This window comes from Halichondria panicea, chromosome 7, assembly GCF_963675165.1.
Source record: "Halichondria panicea chromosome 7, odHalPani1.1, whole genome shotgun sequence".
In the NCBI taxonomy this organism is placed as follows: domain Eukaryota; kingdom Metazoa; phylum Porifera; class Demospongiae; order Suberitida; family Halichondriidae; genus Halichondria; species Halichondria panicea.
The window spans coordinates 1,812,616-1,828,279 of record NC_087383.1 but is presented as its reverse complement, the minus strand read 5'-3'; the positions used below and the strand labels follow the sequence as shown (position 1 = coordinate 1,828,279).

The 15,664-nt window shown below is 44.1% G+C and overlaps 4 protein-coding genes across 5 annotated transcripts; 3 read left to right on the top strand and 1 right to left on the bottom strand.

The window, feature by feature from the left end:
* The first annotated feature begins 393 nt into the window (after window positions 1–393).
* LOC135338948 (protein EFR3 homolog B-like) lies at window positions 394–3,445 on the top strand. Its single transcript, XM_064535043.1, has 6 exons — window positions 394–544; window positions 723–854; window positions 1,164–1,245; window positions 2,067–2,075; window positions 2,275–2,410; window positions 2,633–3,445. Exons 1-6 carry the CDS (start codon window positions 396–398, stop codon window positions 2,914–2,916), a joined length of 792 nt encoding a protein of 263 aa, XP_064391113.1. The 5' UTR covers window positions 394–395; the 3' UTR covers window positions 2,917–3,445.
* On the top strand, window positions 3,171–5,216 carry LOC135338947 (uncharacterized). The gene is made up of 5 exons (XM_064535042.1): window positions 3,171–3,393; window positions 3,552–4,154; window positions 4,252–4,520; window positions 4,745–4,791; window positions 4,997–5,216. The coding sequence occupies exons 1-5, from the start codon at window positions 3,171–3,173 to the stop codon at window positions 5,085–5,087; spliced, it is 1,233 nt and encodes a 410-aa protein (XP_064391112.1). The 3' UTR covers window positions 5,088–5,216.
* Window positions 5,217–5,279: 63 nt separating this feature from the next.
* Window positions 5,280–11,981, bottom strand: LOC135339120 (furin-1-like). The gene is made up of 9 exons (XM_064535251.1): window positions 11,680–11,981; window positions 11,351–11,464; window positions 10,972–11,067; window positions 10,018–10,146; window positions 9,662–9,824; window positions 9,326–9,498; window positions 8,905–9,117; window positions 8,092–8,192; window positions 5,280–7,838 (listed from the first exon to the last, which is right to left on the bottom strand). Exons 1-9 carry the CDS (start codon window positions 11,836–11,838, stop codon window positions 5,426–5,428), a joined length of 3,561 nt encoding a protein of 1,186 aa, XP_064391321.1. The 5' UTR covers window positions 11,839–11,981; the 3' UTR covers window positions 5,280–5,425.
* A 126-nt stretch (window positions 11,982–12,107) lies between these two features.
* LOC135339125 (probable serine incorporator) lies at window positions 12,108–15,659 on the top strand. Of its 2 annotated transcripts, XM_064535258.1 has the most exons (11): window positions 12,108–12,407; window positions 12,515–12,729; window positions 13,064–13,152; window positions 13,304–13,397; window positions 13,551–13,671; window positions 13,910–14,006; window positions 14,158–14,380; window positions 14,465–14,528; window positions 14,663–14,702; window positions 14,771–14,939; window positions 15,377–15,659. In XM_064535258.1, exons 1-11 carry the CDS (start codon window positions 12,228–12,230, stop codon window positions 15,531–15,533), a joined length of 1,449 nt encoding a protein of 482 aa, XP_064391328.1. In that variant the 5' UTR covers window positions 12,108–12,227; the 3' UTR covers window positions 15,534–15,659. The 2 variants fall into 2 exon arrangements, with proteins under 2 accessions (XP_064391328.1, XP_064391329.1); XM_064535259.1 differs by lacking the exon at window positions 14,663–14,702 and having other exon boundaries at window positions 14,737–14,939.
* The last annotated feature ends 5 nt before the right edge of the window (window positions 15,660–15,664 follow it).

The following is a 15,664-nucleotide window of genomic DNA, read 5'->3' as shown; positions in this document are numbered from 1 at the left end:
TCACGATTAGATTGCATGTACATATACTTTTCATTTTGTTAAGAGTGTATTGTGTATACAACACATTGACGACCCTTCCTCCACACACACAGTTTGTGAAGTTTGCCGAGCGAGAGGAAGGGAACACCCCCTACCACAGACAGTACGACTTCCTCATCCACCGCTTTGCCTCTCTTAGCCTCACCAAGAATGTCGACGACGCCGACAAATATCACGAGTATGTGCACATTTACTGTTTTGAAATTAGTTTGTGTGGCCACAGGTCGAAGTGTTAGGTGTCATATTTGAACTATACCGCCCTTAGGGTGCTCTGCCACGTGCATAACTTGTGATCACATTGAATTGCTTTCATCACCAACTCCACCCCTCCCCACTACACCTCACACAGGACGAGGATGGCTGGGTTGCAAGGGCTGAGGGGAGTGATAAAGAAGATTGGTCGGCAAGACAACCTCCAGATGAACATTTGGGACCTTGATCACATGAACAAGATAGTGCCGCCATTCCTCTTCAATATGCACAGTCACAGTGTCGCCCAGTCAAGGTATACTGTCTAGGAAAGTCACTACAATTTGCTTCAGTTCTACTTCTGGAGCACTGGCTAATACACATACTTCAATGAGTAAATGTTGATAGCCTCAGTCTGTATCAAACTTACCTATTGATGGCCTTAGATAATTATACAGTGTGTGCCCATAGTAACCCCCCTCCCACTCTGACAGAGAGTCTGGTGAGATCCAGCCTGTTGTGGAGGAGGGAGACAGTCTGGGAGGGTACTCTCAGGATAGTCTCACTGAGCTCATCACTTTTGCCGGACTCTCTCACATCGACAGTGTCCTCAAGCCAATACTGCAGTAAGTCAGTCAATGCCTCGTGTGCGTCGGTGCTACTTGTAGGCAAGGTGGTTTCCCTAATGTATATGTATACAGTGTACGTACGTAGGTGTTACAACACTGTACTTGTAGGCAAGGTGGTTTCCCTAATAGGTGTAACTTAAATGGAACTACATTTTTCAGCAGGAGTTCATTAGGATTCTTAATGAACTCTTGATGTTAGTAAAGTGCTCTGACCTATTGTGCAATGTTGTCTCAGCAGGTCTAGACCATGACAACCATTGTCTCATTTCCTGTGTATATAGTAACACTCCATTGCTTCCCTTGTAGACACTTTGACCTAAACAAACTATGGATATCGGACAAGGAATTCACAGCTGGTGTGTACGTCATCGTTGTGGAAGCCATGCAGGTACACGTATATACATGCACTGGTGGCCAAGTGTTCTCACCATAGTGTATAGTGCATCATAGCTTGATAAAAATACTTATGGTCATACGATTGACTGTAAATTCTGACTTGACTGTCCATAACGGACTGTCAACAGTATTCTGTTGCTCTCTGCTTTATTCTGTTGTGTAGCATTGATAGCTTTCAGGTCCAACATACTCCGTCACTTTCTGAAGAGGATTGTTTATTCAAGCATTTCAATTGTTCCCTCCAGTGTCCACTTACAGTGTAGACATGTACCCCCCAGTGTACATTATCTTATCCCCCCACAGCCCCCCCAGTGTACATTATCTTATCCCCCCACAGCCCCCAGTGTACATTATCTTATCCCCCCTCAGCCCCCAGTGTACATTATCTTATCCCCCCTCAGCCCCCAGTGTACATTATCTTATCCCCCACAGCCCCCAGTGTACAGTATTTAACTCGTACCCCCACAGCCCCCAGTGTACATTATCTTATCCCCCCACAGCCCCCCAGTGTACATTATCTTATCCCCCCACAGCCCCCAGTGTACAGTATCTAACACGTACCCCCACAGCCCCCCAGTGTACAGTATCTAACACGTACCCCCATAGCCCCCCAGTGTACATTATCTTATCCCCCCACAGCCCCCAGTGTACAGTATCTAACACGTACCCCCACAGCCCCCCAGTGTACAGTATCTAACACGTACCCCCATAGCCCCCCAGTGTACATTATCTCATCCCCCCACAGCCCCCAGTGTACAGTATCTAACACGTACCCCCACAGCCCCCCAGTGTACATTATCTTATCCCCCACAGCCCCCCAGGGTACAGTATCTAACACGTACCCCCACAGCCCCCAGTGTACATTATCTTATCCCCCACAGCCCCCAGTGTACAGTATCTAACACGTACCCCCACAGCCCCCCAGTGTACAGTATCTAACACGTACCCTCACAGCCCCCCAGTGTACACGTACCCCCACAGCCCCCCAGTGTACATTATCCACTGTACATGTACCCCACAGAGACAGGATCGGTACAAGGCCGTCCAGTCGCTGGTGGACCACCTGGATGCCAAGGTGAAGGAGTCCTGGGAGACCAAACAAGGGATCCTCGGCACACTCTCTAAGTGTGTTGCCGTGGCAGCAGACAGCTCTCTTGGTGAGTCTCCATGGTAAAGTACTTGTATGGTTTCAACACTATTTTTGGGCCATTTTCTAAAGAAGGCTATACGCATATATTCTTCATACGCAGACGCTTTCATAGCTGTTATTAAAGTTTCTGCATGACTGTACATGTATGTTAATTTTGACACGGTTTAATTCCACGCTTTAAATCTGCATACATGTATTTACATTACTTAGTTTGTGTCCACTCATGCAGGTCCGTCTGTACTGGATATATTCCGTACACTGGTCCGCCACCTCCGTATCTCCATAGAAACTGTTTCAGAAGGCCCCTCCGACCTCACGTCCTCTCTGACCTTTCAGCAATCCATCACTATCACTGTGGGGGAGTTTGCAGGAGTCCTTCCTGACTATCACAAGCCAGATATACTGGGGCTCATCAACTCTTATGTACCCGTGGCCTCAGGGGGTCTTGATAGCGGAGCCACCACTGGACTGTCTGTACATCCTCTGGCACCTCAGGACACTCAAAACAGGTGAGAATGATATTATAAAGCTCTTGCTTCATTTAGCTATTTGTGTACATGTATGTGTTTAGTTTCCTGTCATAAACACTGTTTGTACATGTACGTGTTCTCTGATTCTGGTGCCTTCGTGAATCCTGTTTATAGCAGTAACCTTTGAGTAGACTGCATTATAGAGGATGATCTGCTTATAATTATGTGACCATGCACAATAGACTGCGTGCATTACTAAGTGTTTAAGCTTCCCTCTTCCCTTTATTATGCAGCCCCATGTTGACTACCTCCCTGGTCAAGTGTTTGAGGGCGGTGGCTGACACCTGTCACGCATCAGTGCTGGAGACGGCGTTCCCAGGGCAACTGTTCGCCTCCCTCGTTCAATTGCTCCTCATACGAGAGCCCAGCACACAGCTGGATGTGGCCCTACTCTGGCATCGTCTCGTAGATCACCATGCCAACAAGGACAAGATTCCTCTCAACACGTTCGTGGATGTGTGTGTGTGTGTGTGTGTGTGTGTGTGTGTGTGTGTGTGTGTGTGTGTGCACCTTGCTATGTTCAGTGTGCATTTGAGGCGTGCTAGATTTTATTTGTCAATTACACAGGTCCATATGAGCTTTTGTCGTAACTTTCACTATGTATACAATCATGTGCAGTGCTTACAGCTACATGTACGTGTATTTATACCCTCCCCTTGTGCAGTGATTGGGTGAGTCTGGAGGCTGTCGGGCTCTCACTGGGTGTGGTTTCGAAAGGATTCCTCTCTAAAACAGTCAACTCTCTCTTCACTAATCTCCTGGAACTGGCCAAAGCTCTCTGCACTAGCCCTGCTAACACACTCGCTTTCTACCAACTTGTATTTCTCCTGACACTGGAATTCTCTTATCAAGGGCTCTCGGATATACTGGTCTTCCTACACCAGCTGCAAGAGCTTGCTGTGAAGGAGAAAGGTCTTGAGGCACATCACAGAGTGGTGTTACATGCTACAGTGGCGGGTGTGCTGCATCTAGCGTCCAAGATTAGTCGAAATGAGGTACTCAAAACACACATCGATGGAGTGATTGCTAAGAGGAGGGAGACAGCTCCGAAGTTGCTTCCTGAGGCTGTGTTTGTGACTGCAGACGAAATGGATGGTGGGCGTGATACAGGGGGTGTGGTCTCAGATGAGGAGGTCCTGTCGGCTGTGGCTGACGATGAGACTTTGTTGTTCAACCTAACTGAAGTAGACGCCAAGAGAACGTCTCCACCGCCCTCGTCAGGTAAGTCTCGAGGACTGTCATACGTGTACGAACCAATCTCGACATACTGTGCACTCTACATGTACATGTATGCGGTGTTTATTATCATCCCCTTCAGGTAAACTGGGACGTGATAGTCTTCCTGAACTGTCCAATCACTTCTCTGTCTCCCTCGACTACGGCCCTGAATCTCCACTCAACGTCGACCAGATCAGCTTCAACAATCTCAAGGAGAAAGTGGAGATAGCCATCTCTGGCGAGGAGGGTGGCGTGACAGGCGGGCAGGGGGAGCAGTCAACGGATATAGTGTTTCATTTGACTGCGGGTAAAGATGTGGCCAAGCCTGATGTGAGCTTTGAGGCCATGGTGGGACAGTCTTCTAGAGGGGTAAGTGTGTGTGGGAGGGAGGGCATGGTGGGACAGTCTTCTAGAGGGGTAAGTGTGTGTAGGAGGGGGGGGGCATGGGGTGGAACAGTCTTCTAGAGGGGTAAGTGTTCTAGAGGGGTACGTGTGTGTGTGGGGCATTATTGTAACTAACATCAAACATGCATGTACCGGTATGTACATATGCAGAGTCGATTACTTTTTGTTGTTTATTTGTGTATATATAGGATGACAGTATTGTGTTCTCTGATCTCGCGGAAATCCTCAACACAAGGTACAGCACTAGAACAGTAAAGTATAATAATTATGACATAACTGTACTGAATGTACATCGCTCGTATGGTGTGATATTAGAATTCGTACAGCAATTAATCTTTGCACGTACGTCGTCAAGTGAGTAAAAAATAACGGCCGCATTCGAATTATTAAAACTGTAGATAATTTATTGGTAATTACTCTTTCCTCCCCCCCCCCCACAGTGTGACCTCCCCTGTACCCATCCCTGGGGCAATGGACAGTCTCGCCTCACCGCAGAATGCTTATGATATGGAACTGCCCTCTCTACACTAGCCACAGACTTTATCAATAATAGAATCGATATAGTGCGTGTGTGTGTGATTTATTGTGTACGTCTCTACCGGTAGTTTCATTTTTATATTCTGTTCATGCACCAATTAAGCTGGGAATTTGAAAATTTGATACCTTAATTAATTGTTTCCTAATAAAGACCAGGTTGATGGGTAAAGATCGCCATCACAGCAATTCATTGCATTTTTGCAAAATCTTCATTTTCTGTGAACAAATAAATTATTTTTATCGCTAGACAATACAATAGCTTGGTAATTATAAAAATAAGATAATTAACTTATATAATTATTGACATCAGGATGTTATGCAGTATGTACTGATCAAATAGCATCCTGACCAATAGTGTCATGATCAATAGTGTCTAAACTTGTGTATCCTTTCTTTGTCTTCTGTATGAAAATCTCCATATCTGATCCACTGTCATCTTCAATCTTCAAAAGATCCTTCTCATTCAGCTTTCGATACTTCCGACTACGTCTGTGTAGTACATATACTACCAATAATGCCGAAATAATCACCAGGGTAACCACCATCATCACCCCCAGGCCGACAAGAATGAAGTGTGTACCATTACTCTCAACAAGAGGCTCTTGCACGTCCGGACTGTTTTTATTCACACACTCGGTGGACGAAGCATCGCAATCACAGCACGGCACGCCAACCGCCCGATCAGAGTTACAACAGGAACGACATTTGTTCAAAGTTTTGTCAAATACCATGTTGCTACCACAGGTAAGGCATTGGTTAGCCGAGCCCACACAGGTGCTGCACGGGGGCTTACACTCGAGACAGCTTCTCTTGTTAGGGTTGAGGTAGTAGCCATCGGGACAGTGAGATTGACACAATCGGTTAGGAGCATAGTAGACAAAGTTTTCCTCGCATTTGTGACAGGTGGTCGGATCTGAGCAATCGATACAGTGCGGTCCACACGATTTACAGGATTTGCTGGCTGGCTGTTTGACAAAGCCCTCTGGGCATTCCTCCACGCATGAGTTATCTGAAGCCATCAGCAACAATCCATCTTTGCACAATTGACAGCTAGTAGCAGATGAGCATTGAGCACAGTTGGTAAGACAGGGAGCACATGTATCATCAGACGCAAAACTTCCTTCAGGGCAAACGGATAAACAATTATTTTGGACAAGAAACTTCCCCTTTGGGCATGAGAGACAGTCACTGATCGAGGGTCCATTACACGAGGCACATGACTCGTTACAATGTTGACAAGAAGTGTTATCGGAGGTAACAAAGGTGTGCTCAGCGCACTCGGTAACACAGGACAAACCAAACAAGAAAGTTCCGTCTTCACATTTTGTACAGCTGTCAGCAGACGCTCCGAAACAAGTGAGACATTTATCGGTGCAGTGTGTATCCAGACAAGTATGGGTTTTGTTGTTGGTGACAGTGCGATTTGGACATTTCTCCACACACATTCCGGTGGTTGTCAGGTAGAAGGGATCTTCACAGAATGTACAGGTCATGTTTGAAGAGCAGCTAGCACATTTGATGGGGCAGGGGTTACACCGAAAACCCTCTCGGTCGAAATACTCCCTGTGCTCACATTCGATAGTGGGTTGATTCTCCAAGCAGCGGCCGTCGTCAGCGAGGGTGTGATTACTATGACAACGGGTACATTGATTACTTTCTTTACCGGTACAGTTCTGACATGAAGCATGGCACAATCGACATTCTAAAGCTCTGTGATCAAAGTATTGTCTAAATTCGCAAGATTCTGGATTTCTAATGACGCACTGTCCATCCTGTAGAGAGAATTGCCCCGGGCAATCGGTACAGTTATGCTCTGAACGACCATTGCAGCTGAGACAGGAACTGTGACAGGATTTGCAGGTGTGATCTTGAGCGAGATATGTTAGTGAGGGGCACCCTTCGGCACACAAGCCATCGTCCAATCGAATCGCACCATCGACACAGCTCACACAAGTATGCTGATCCGTACATTCTGTGCATAGCTCGGGGCACTTTATACACATGTGGTGATTCTGAAACGTTCCTACTGGGCATTTTTCAACACATTTGAGCGTTGAGAACATTCGAAAATTCTTACAATCGTCACAAAATTCTGGTCCGGGAGCAGAGCATCCCCCTTTACACTGGGGGTCACAGTCAGCCGGAACATTGCGAAGAGCTCTTGGGGTTTCATGCGTTCCGTGTACAACAAGTTCTAATCTGGACAGTTCAGCTTTGGCTCCGTTCTGTGTGCTAACCACAAGAGACCACTCCCCCTCCTGAGGGGATTCCCCCCATGTCAACAAAGTCATAAAGGGCCAATTGTGAATTCCATCCGTGTGTCGATCTGATCTTCTATACGGCAGTAAAATGGACTTTGTGCCTTGTGGTGACGTTAAGGTAATACTGACGTCTTTACGTTGACCAGCCACCATTTTGAGGGTCACAATCGCTTGGGCGTGTTCGATATATGATACAGCACAATCGGATGAAAATTTGCCCATTACTTTCAGTGGAGCACTAGGTACAGAGGTCGACTCCGTGGCAATAGTTTTGGCGAGGTCTATGGTGCAGTTCAGACGAGGGGATACAGTTAGCCAGTTCCTAGCTCGATTAACGAGAGCTGTAGCATCAATGATTCCAAATCCGTAAAGATGGCTGACTTTGAGGCCCACTCCGTTAGTGATCCAGTGGTCGTCGTGGGGATAGTGTGGGTTTGAGGTGTACACCAGCAGGTACTGCATGTCCCTCCACGTCAGGTTACCACTGCAGGGGGGGGGGGACACAGTGAAACATATACACTAACTCTAACAACAAAATAAATGGTCAGTACAACTGTTACGTTATTGTATTTGTATGTGTATGACAACGCTCCTAAGAGTAAGCTGCAAGTTTTACTTAGAAATTGGTCGTTCTAAAATTAAGTTACATGTATGGCCACATCAAAATGTACAGAAAACACAAATCATAAATAAATGCATATCTAGTGTAGCTATGTGTGTGCATCGTTTATACTCACTTAGCCTCGAGGGCGAGTGCTAGAATGCCTGCAGCAAGTGGGGCAGCTGCACTGGTGCCAGTGTGGTGGGCCGTGCACTTGCCATGGAGGTCAGTACTCACCTGTACAGGGTAAAGAAACGTGTGAAAATCAACAAAAAGCATAATTATGTATAAAAAATATGCAAACGTACAATAAACTACACCTGACCATATACATATGTAGAAAGTGCTGCAGCTAGAGCTACATAACTTGTACATGTACTATTGTAACAATAATACTGACTAGTACGTACATGTAGTACATGTACCGTATATGCTTGATCAGAAGCCGCAGCTACTAAATGTTTCATTTTGCTGGAAGAGGAGGCCACTGTTTAAGAGCAGCGTTATTAGCTCCAGCTAATTCAACAACTCAAAAGAAGTTCTTTTCACCTGCATAAACTTGAACTCTGCCATGAGAAAGTCTTTGTGAAGCACTAACAAGCTTCTTAGACTACATGTACCTAGTAGCTACGTACATGTAGCTAGCTGCTAGAATATTTTTGGCTGCCACGAGCAAAAATGCTAGAGTCAAAGTTCACTGAGGCTACTATTTGAGAGTGGCTACTAAATGTTATTTTGCTAGCAAGGGAGGCTACTATTTGAGTGTGGCCTTTATACAAGAGCGGCCTCTGACAGAGCATATACGGTAAATGTCTTTGTACTGCAGTAAACGACATTGTTATACATATATATGTACATGTAGGGGGTGGTACCTACATGTACATTGATGTATACTGTGTGTGTACTGCACATGCTTCATACGTACAGCCAAACAAATAAGATCACTCACAATTTGCTGCTCTCCGGAGGCCCCACTGCTGTAGGTGGATGCAATGGTAGAGGAGCATTGTTCCAGATACCACGGCTTGCTGTCCCGCTGACTGGCAGAACCCACTGATATGGTGTAAGGACTCACGGCATACCCGTCACAGTTACAACTGTCTCCATAGCGACCACCATTGCCAGCTGCCCACACAAATAGTGAGCCCAGACCTCCTCGGCCCTGTAACAATACAGTTGTATATCACCACTATATAGAGTAACTAGTGTACAATGTACATGTACCTAATACAGTAATAAAGTACTAAGTACCTACTAGCTGTCATTGCATTGTACACTTCGTAATTTACAATGTTTTAGTGCATGATTCAAAGTACCGGCCAGTACATGTACATGCACAAAAACCATCATTGAAGTGATATTTATAGTACCTTTTGTATTCCATCAATGAATGCTTTCCTTGCGAGTGGTCCTGGGCCATCAATGGTCGCCCCATCGTCGCTAGGGCCCCAGCTGCTGCTGTAGATCTGGATATGCTGGGGATTGAGAGAGAGGGAGCTAGCCTCCACTACATCGGTCACGTCACCATCCAGCATACGAATACCTGGGATGAGGGGGGAGGGTGAAAGTGAAAGTGAATCCTAGGAGAATGTACTTGTATAATTATAGCACAACTTTCCAAAGTATCAGTAAAATACACGTATGACAACAAACTAATCACATGTGACAAAACATGGAAACGAAATGCATGCACGATGATGACTGACCTCCAACCTTAGCCCCATAAGCCGCGCCCACCCCACACTTGCCGTCCCTGTTAGCGGCCACCTCTCCAGCACACCGAGTCCCGTGCTTGTTCTCATTGCTGTAATCATAGCGAGGGAACGGGTCACTGTCGTGGCTGTTGAAGTCATAGCTTGCCATGGGGTCCTGAAATGAGGGGATGGTGGAATAAACTTGGCAAGTTAGTTGCACTTGTGTGCAATCTCAATTAGCTGTAACATTAGTGGCCTTTCAGCTAATAACAATAATATTATTACAAAACCACATGCATGAAAGCAACAAAGCCTTCATACTGCACATGGTATTAGCTGGCTGCATCACACTCACACCACATACTTACATAGATGTCCTTGAGGTCAGGGTGAGAGTGCTCAAACCCATCGTCCAGAATGGAGACCACTGACCCTCGTCCAATAATATCCTGTTCCCAAGTCCTCTCTATATTCATGTCGTGACCACTGGGTCGATGCTAGGGGGGGAGAAGTGACAATGAAGCTGAAACGTAACACATGCTTAAAACAGCAAAAATACTAGCCCAACAAATTTACCCAGGAAGTTACCAATACAGACAGTTATACTCATTAGGTGGTTATGCAGACACAGTCATTGGATTACTATTTCCTTATCCTGGATGAACATGCAATAATAATTATTACACAGAAGGTGATCTACCAGTTAACAAACATGGGACTATCCACACACAGGTGACATAAAGCTGCTGCAATGTGCCAAACACAGCAATTACTGGAAGTGTACTTAATGCATGGATGAAGGTAGCTGTACACAATCAACAATAAATATTATTTGTGCTAACAATATTTCCCTAATGGAGTTGATTCACTGACGAACCAGATCTTACAGAGTGCATGTATAATATGCATGCACAATGGTTCATTGTTGCGTTAGTTGCTAGGTGATATTGTGACTAACTCCTGGGTGGCTATTTCTACACAACCTACACTTACTAGAGCCCCAAAACACATAACAATAGCAGTGTTGGCTAGTGGGGATTCTAGGGAGTTGCATTTAGAAATGTGACTCAACAGAGGAGGGGTATGTTTCAACATGCAATGAAATGAAAACTCATTCTCACTTCTAAGTAAAGTTTGTGAAACAAACTACCCTCACTATACATGCACCTCTCTATATATGTACACACTGTTCTCAGAAAAGGGAGAATCTTCCCAAACATAGTGCTACTGAGTACTACTGCTGAGTACTATAGCAAACATAAATACAGTGGTATAATTATACAACTTGATAGACATATACATAGCCGTATTTGTAGACTCACCAGGTACCACTGATTGCGCCAGTTGGCGTCAGTGGGTGTGCTGTATACAAATCTTTTCACTCTGGTCCTCACAACCTGCTGCTCTACATACGAGACCTGTGGTAGTAGAGGAGGGGAAGTGTCAGAGCATGTCCATGTTTGAAAACATGTAAGCTAGCACTTGGCATCATACACACAATCATACATTGCACACATAACTCAAATAACCATGAACAGCTGCAGTAACTACCCCCTTTCCCACAGTTTGTAAGCCAGAAACCATTATCAATGTGTGTACAACCAAAAGTTCATTGGTACGATGTGGCTATAGGAGTTCCAGTAATGCTAGTGTCTAGTTCTGGTTCTATATGTATGTACATTGTAGTATACGGATACTCACATGTTCTTCAGCAGCTAGGTGGTTGTGTTTAGGATGCAGAATATCAATATTCCTTCTTTCTCGAGCTGGAGACTTTTCATGCACAAAGTGGTACACATCGTCAAGACTACCAACCTATAAAATGTATAACAACTATAATTTTAGTGCATGCACAAGTACAATTTAACTATAATACATGTACGTAGTAGCGATGATTATGATATGCAGTGACTTTATTAATGGAGAAGATGTGTATTAGTCACAGATATGGTTACAGTGTTGTTTCAACAAGGGTGCGATAATACACACACATATCAATCACAACTTCTCTAGTCTTGGTCGTCACAGACCTGGCCTTTATTGGTGAATCCATGCTTTCGAGCAGTAGCATCGGCTACATGGTGTCCTCCGTTCACTTCAACAGCCCAACTGTTAGAGTAGACCTCCTCCTTTGAGGATACACGTACAAATATTGTACAAATCACAAGTACAGCATATAGTTTCAACATCTTAACTAATTTTAGAGCAATTCTTGGACAAAATAGTGATACATCACAATAGATAAGTTCTTGAGACTTCAGAAATTAAATCTGCATTACTTATAAATGGCTTTTAGGTACTAAACCACTTCTTTGTACGCTTTTTTGTCTATGTTCTTTGTTTACAGTGTAAATTGACACGACCACCCGGACCCACCCATTAACTGCCAAAGCCGGCCAGAGGGGGTGGGACCATAGATACTTAGTATCTAGGTGGGACTGAAATCCTAACATGTGACCCGATGATGACGCCATCAACTCAAACAAACAAACAGTCGAGCGAACAGTTCAGAGCTTGAGCTATTAAAAGAAGTTATAATTATCTAAGTAAGTACGTAAAGCCCTAAGACCCACTCAACATGTGTCTGGACATTTTGTGTTGCTGTATCGGACCAGCGGCTTGTGGGCTATGCTGTTGCGGGAGCAAAGTCAAGAGCTCAGTAGTCACTCGCCTCTTGTACATGACCTTCCTTGTTGGTGTACTGGTTGTCTCTTCAATCATGTTAGCACCGTCAGTTCAAACGGGCTTAGCAAACACTGTAAGTGGCATATCCCATATCTAGCTATGTATGCTTATAAAACCATTCTCAAACAAACACATCATTTGATTTCTCTATAAATTTTATCGTTATTTGCATGTACGTAGGAAGTACTCTGTAAAGGTGTAAACGTGACAGTACCAGTCCTGAACCCGCTGGTACCTGCAATACCCATAAACAGCCTTGTCAGATGTGACCAGTTTGTCGGCTACCTTGCTGTCTACCGTATATGCATGGCCGTGGCCTCATTCTTCTTTATACTCATGCTCATGATGATCTGTGTGTGCAGCAGCAAGGACCCTCGCTCTTACATACAGAATGGGTGAGTACCAGTGGGTGCATTAAATGTAGTTGCACTTCCACTTGTGCCGTTCTTTTTGTACAAACTCTTAATAATCATTTGCACAGCTACAAGTGTAGGGTTTGTTAATGTACAGTACAACTGCTTGAAGTTAATGGCTATAATTATTATTAATAAGACCCTACTCTTTTGTGTGTATGCACATCATAAATTTGGGAATAGTACAGTCATGGTATCTGTGTTTACTTTAATTGGATTCATCGTTCCTAATTCAGAACTAGACCTAGCTCTGCTTATGGCAGTTGTTTATTGTAGCACATTATCATGTGACTGTGTGTCATGTGACTGTGTGTAGGTTCTGGCTCATCAAGTGGCTGGTGGTCATCGGACTAGTGGTAGGGTTCTTCTTCATCCCTGAGGGAGCAAATTTTGTCTTCTCGCAAGGTGAGTGCCTCTACATGTTGTGTCAATTAAGTTTTGAACCATAATTTGCTCGACAGCTTGTCTAATACTTCCTTTCCTAATTAACTGTCACTTATGTGTACATGTACGTGTGCACAGTTCTGATTAATGAAGTGTTTTCTCGTATCTGCAGTGAGCTTGGGTATTGGACTGTTTGCGTCTATCATCTTCATTGTGGTTCAAGTCGTCATCCTCGTGGACTTTGCTCATAGTTGGGCAGAAAACTGGTGAGCAAAGCATTGGTTTTGTCACTTCTTTTACAAATGGCACCTCTTATAACTGTGCATCGTGTTTTAGAATATGCATGCATTTGAAAACGTGTACATGTAGCGGTATTGTGTAGACTGTTGGTACGATAGATTGTATGTGTTGTTGTGTAGGATTGAGCGTGCTGAGGAGAATGACAACAAGGCGTGGTACATTCTCATGCTGGTCTTCTCCGTCATCTTCTACATTGGTTCTGCTGTTGCCATTATCCTACTCTATGTGTTCTTCACAGAGGTGAGTGTGTGTGTGTAAAACTTGACTACAAGCATCATTTGTGTGTGTATGTGTATGGATTAGTGTAGACCATTAAAGAGGTGGTTTGAAACACATAATTATACTTTAGAGACTTTGGGACCCATTAACTTGGATTGTACGCACCTGTAGAAGATGTCCTGCTTACAGAGTGACTACATTTGACTGATTTACTTGTATAATATAATTATATTATAGCAATCTTTCGTTCCCCCCACAGCTTGCCAGCTGCACATGGAACAAGGTGTTCATCAGTGGCACTCTAGTGTTTTCTGTGATTGTCTCCATAGTCGCCATCCTACCGTGGGTGCAGAAAGGTGAATAAAATTAATGAACTCTATTAATATGCCATATTCTATAATTAATGCCTTTTGTGTCGTATTATCATGTGATCTAAACATACCAGAGCCACCGTGATTTAATTTGTGTGTAATAGTTTTATACACCCCCACACACACACACACACAGTTCAGCCCAAGTCTGGCCTCCTGCAAGCCTCAGTGGTGACTGCTTACTGTACGTACCTCACATGGTCGGCCGTTGCCACAGAGCCCTATGGTGACCAAGCCGACTGTCATCTGCACAACAGCACCATCAATCTGGCTCTGTACGGGGAACACAGTACTCCTAGTTCCCTGGCAGCCTCCATTGTAGGCATAATTGTACTATTCATCAGTGTCGGCTATATCTGGTGAGTGCTATCTTAGTCATCTTGTATTGTGACAGGTGGCTGTTGCTTGTTCAGCGTTGATTACCTTGTTATTTGTTCTTTCAGTTTCAGCTTGTCTAGTCAGAAGCAGCTTCGTAAACTCAAAGGAGGGGCCAAGGATGACAGCGAGGTTTGACAGTGTGCATTTAGCTTTGAGTTCACTTCACCATTCATTGCTGTTAAATTTAAATTGTCTTGATCAACCCTACCAAGCAATCTACCTTGTCATTCAAAACTGATCATTACCATCTCTGTGTGCTACAGCACTCTCTACTGGGCGTTGGAGATGAAAATGTTTACCTACGTAAGTGTCTTAATTATAATAATCTGTCCTCTAGGGTTCACTTGTCTGCTGCGATTGTCTCTCACCAGATGAGGAACCTGATGATGAAACAGAGGATGACGACGAAAAGGAGGGGAAGCTTCGATTGAGGAGCGTCAACGATGAGAAGACTCGTGTGACGTACAGCTACTCGTTCTTTCATTTCTTGATGATGCTTGCCGTGCTCTACTTCATGATGCAGTTGACCAACTGGGGAGAGTAAGTCTGTTGTCATTAGTTACACCAATTATAGGTACATTTATCATTATACTGTATTACTAGAATGTTTTGCTGGTGAAAAACCTTTGCGAATGAGCCAAATCAGTAGAAAATAACTCTTTTCAATAACTAGTGCGTTCTGGCAAGGATCGTGTGTATTTACCTACGTTTTGCGATTTTAATTGATCAACTCTCACAAAGTTCGCATAATAATGTTTGATACTCGCAAAACATTCTAGTAATACAGTAGTTTTAATACAATGCTTGTTTGTTAATTAAATATTGAATACTGTAAGCATGCATCTTCATGAAGTAGTAGTACTCGTATTTATTAATGCTACTACGTGATACAAACAACAGTACATATACAGGTAGTTACTAAAATGTTATTTAATGCTTCGATCCCCCCCCCCCCACACACACAACTACACACACAGCCCAGGCAATGCTGACACCGAACATTTCCAAAACACTTGGGCCTCCACTGGGGTCAAGATAGCCTCAGCCTGGCTCTGTTTCATTATCTACTTGTGGACTCTCATTGCACCTCTTGTTCTGGGATCATGTCGAGATTTTGACTACGCTGAAGAATAAAATGCTGCAACAATTAAAGTTGCTAACTATTACTTCCATAAGAACAAACGTAGCTACTCATCAAATCTTTTTGAACAATATTATTATCTGTGTTGCGTAGGATCTATAATTGCTTTGAACATTGAACACTT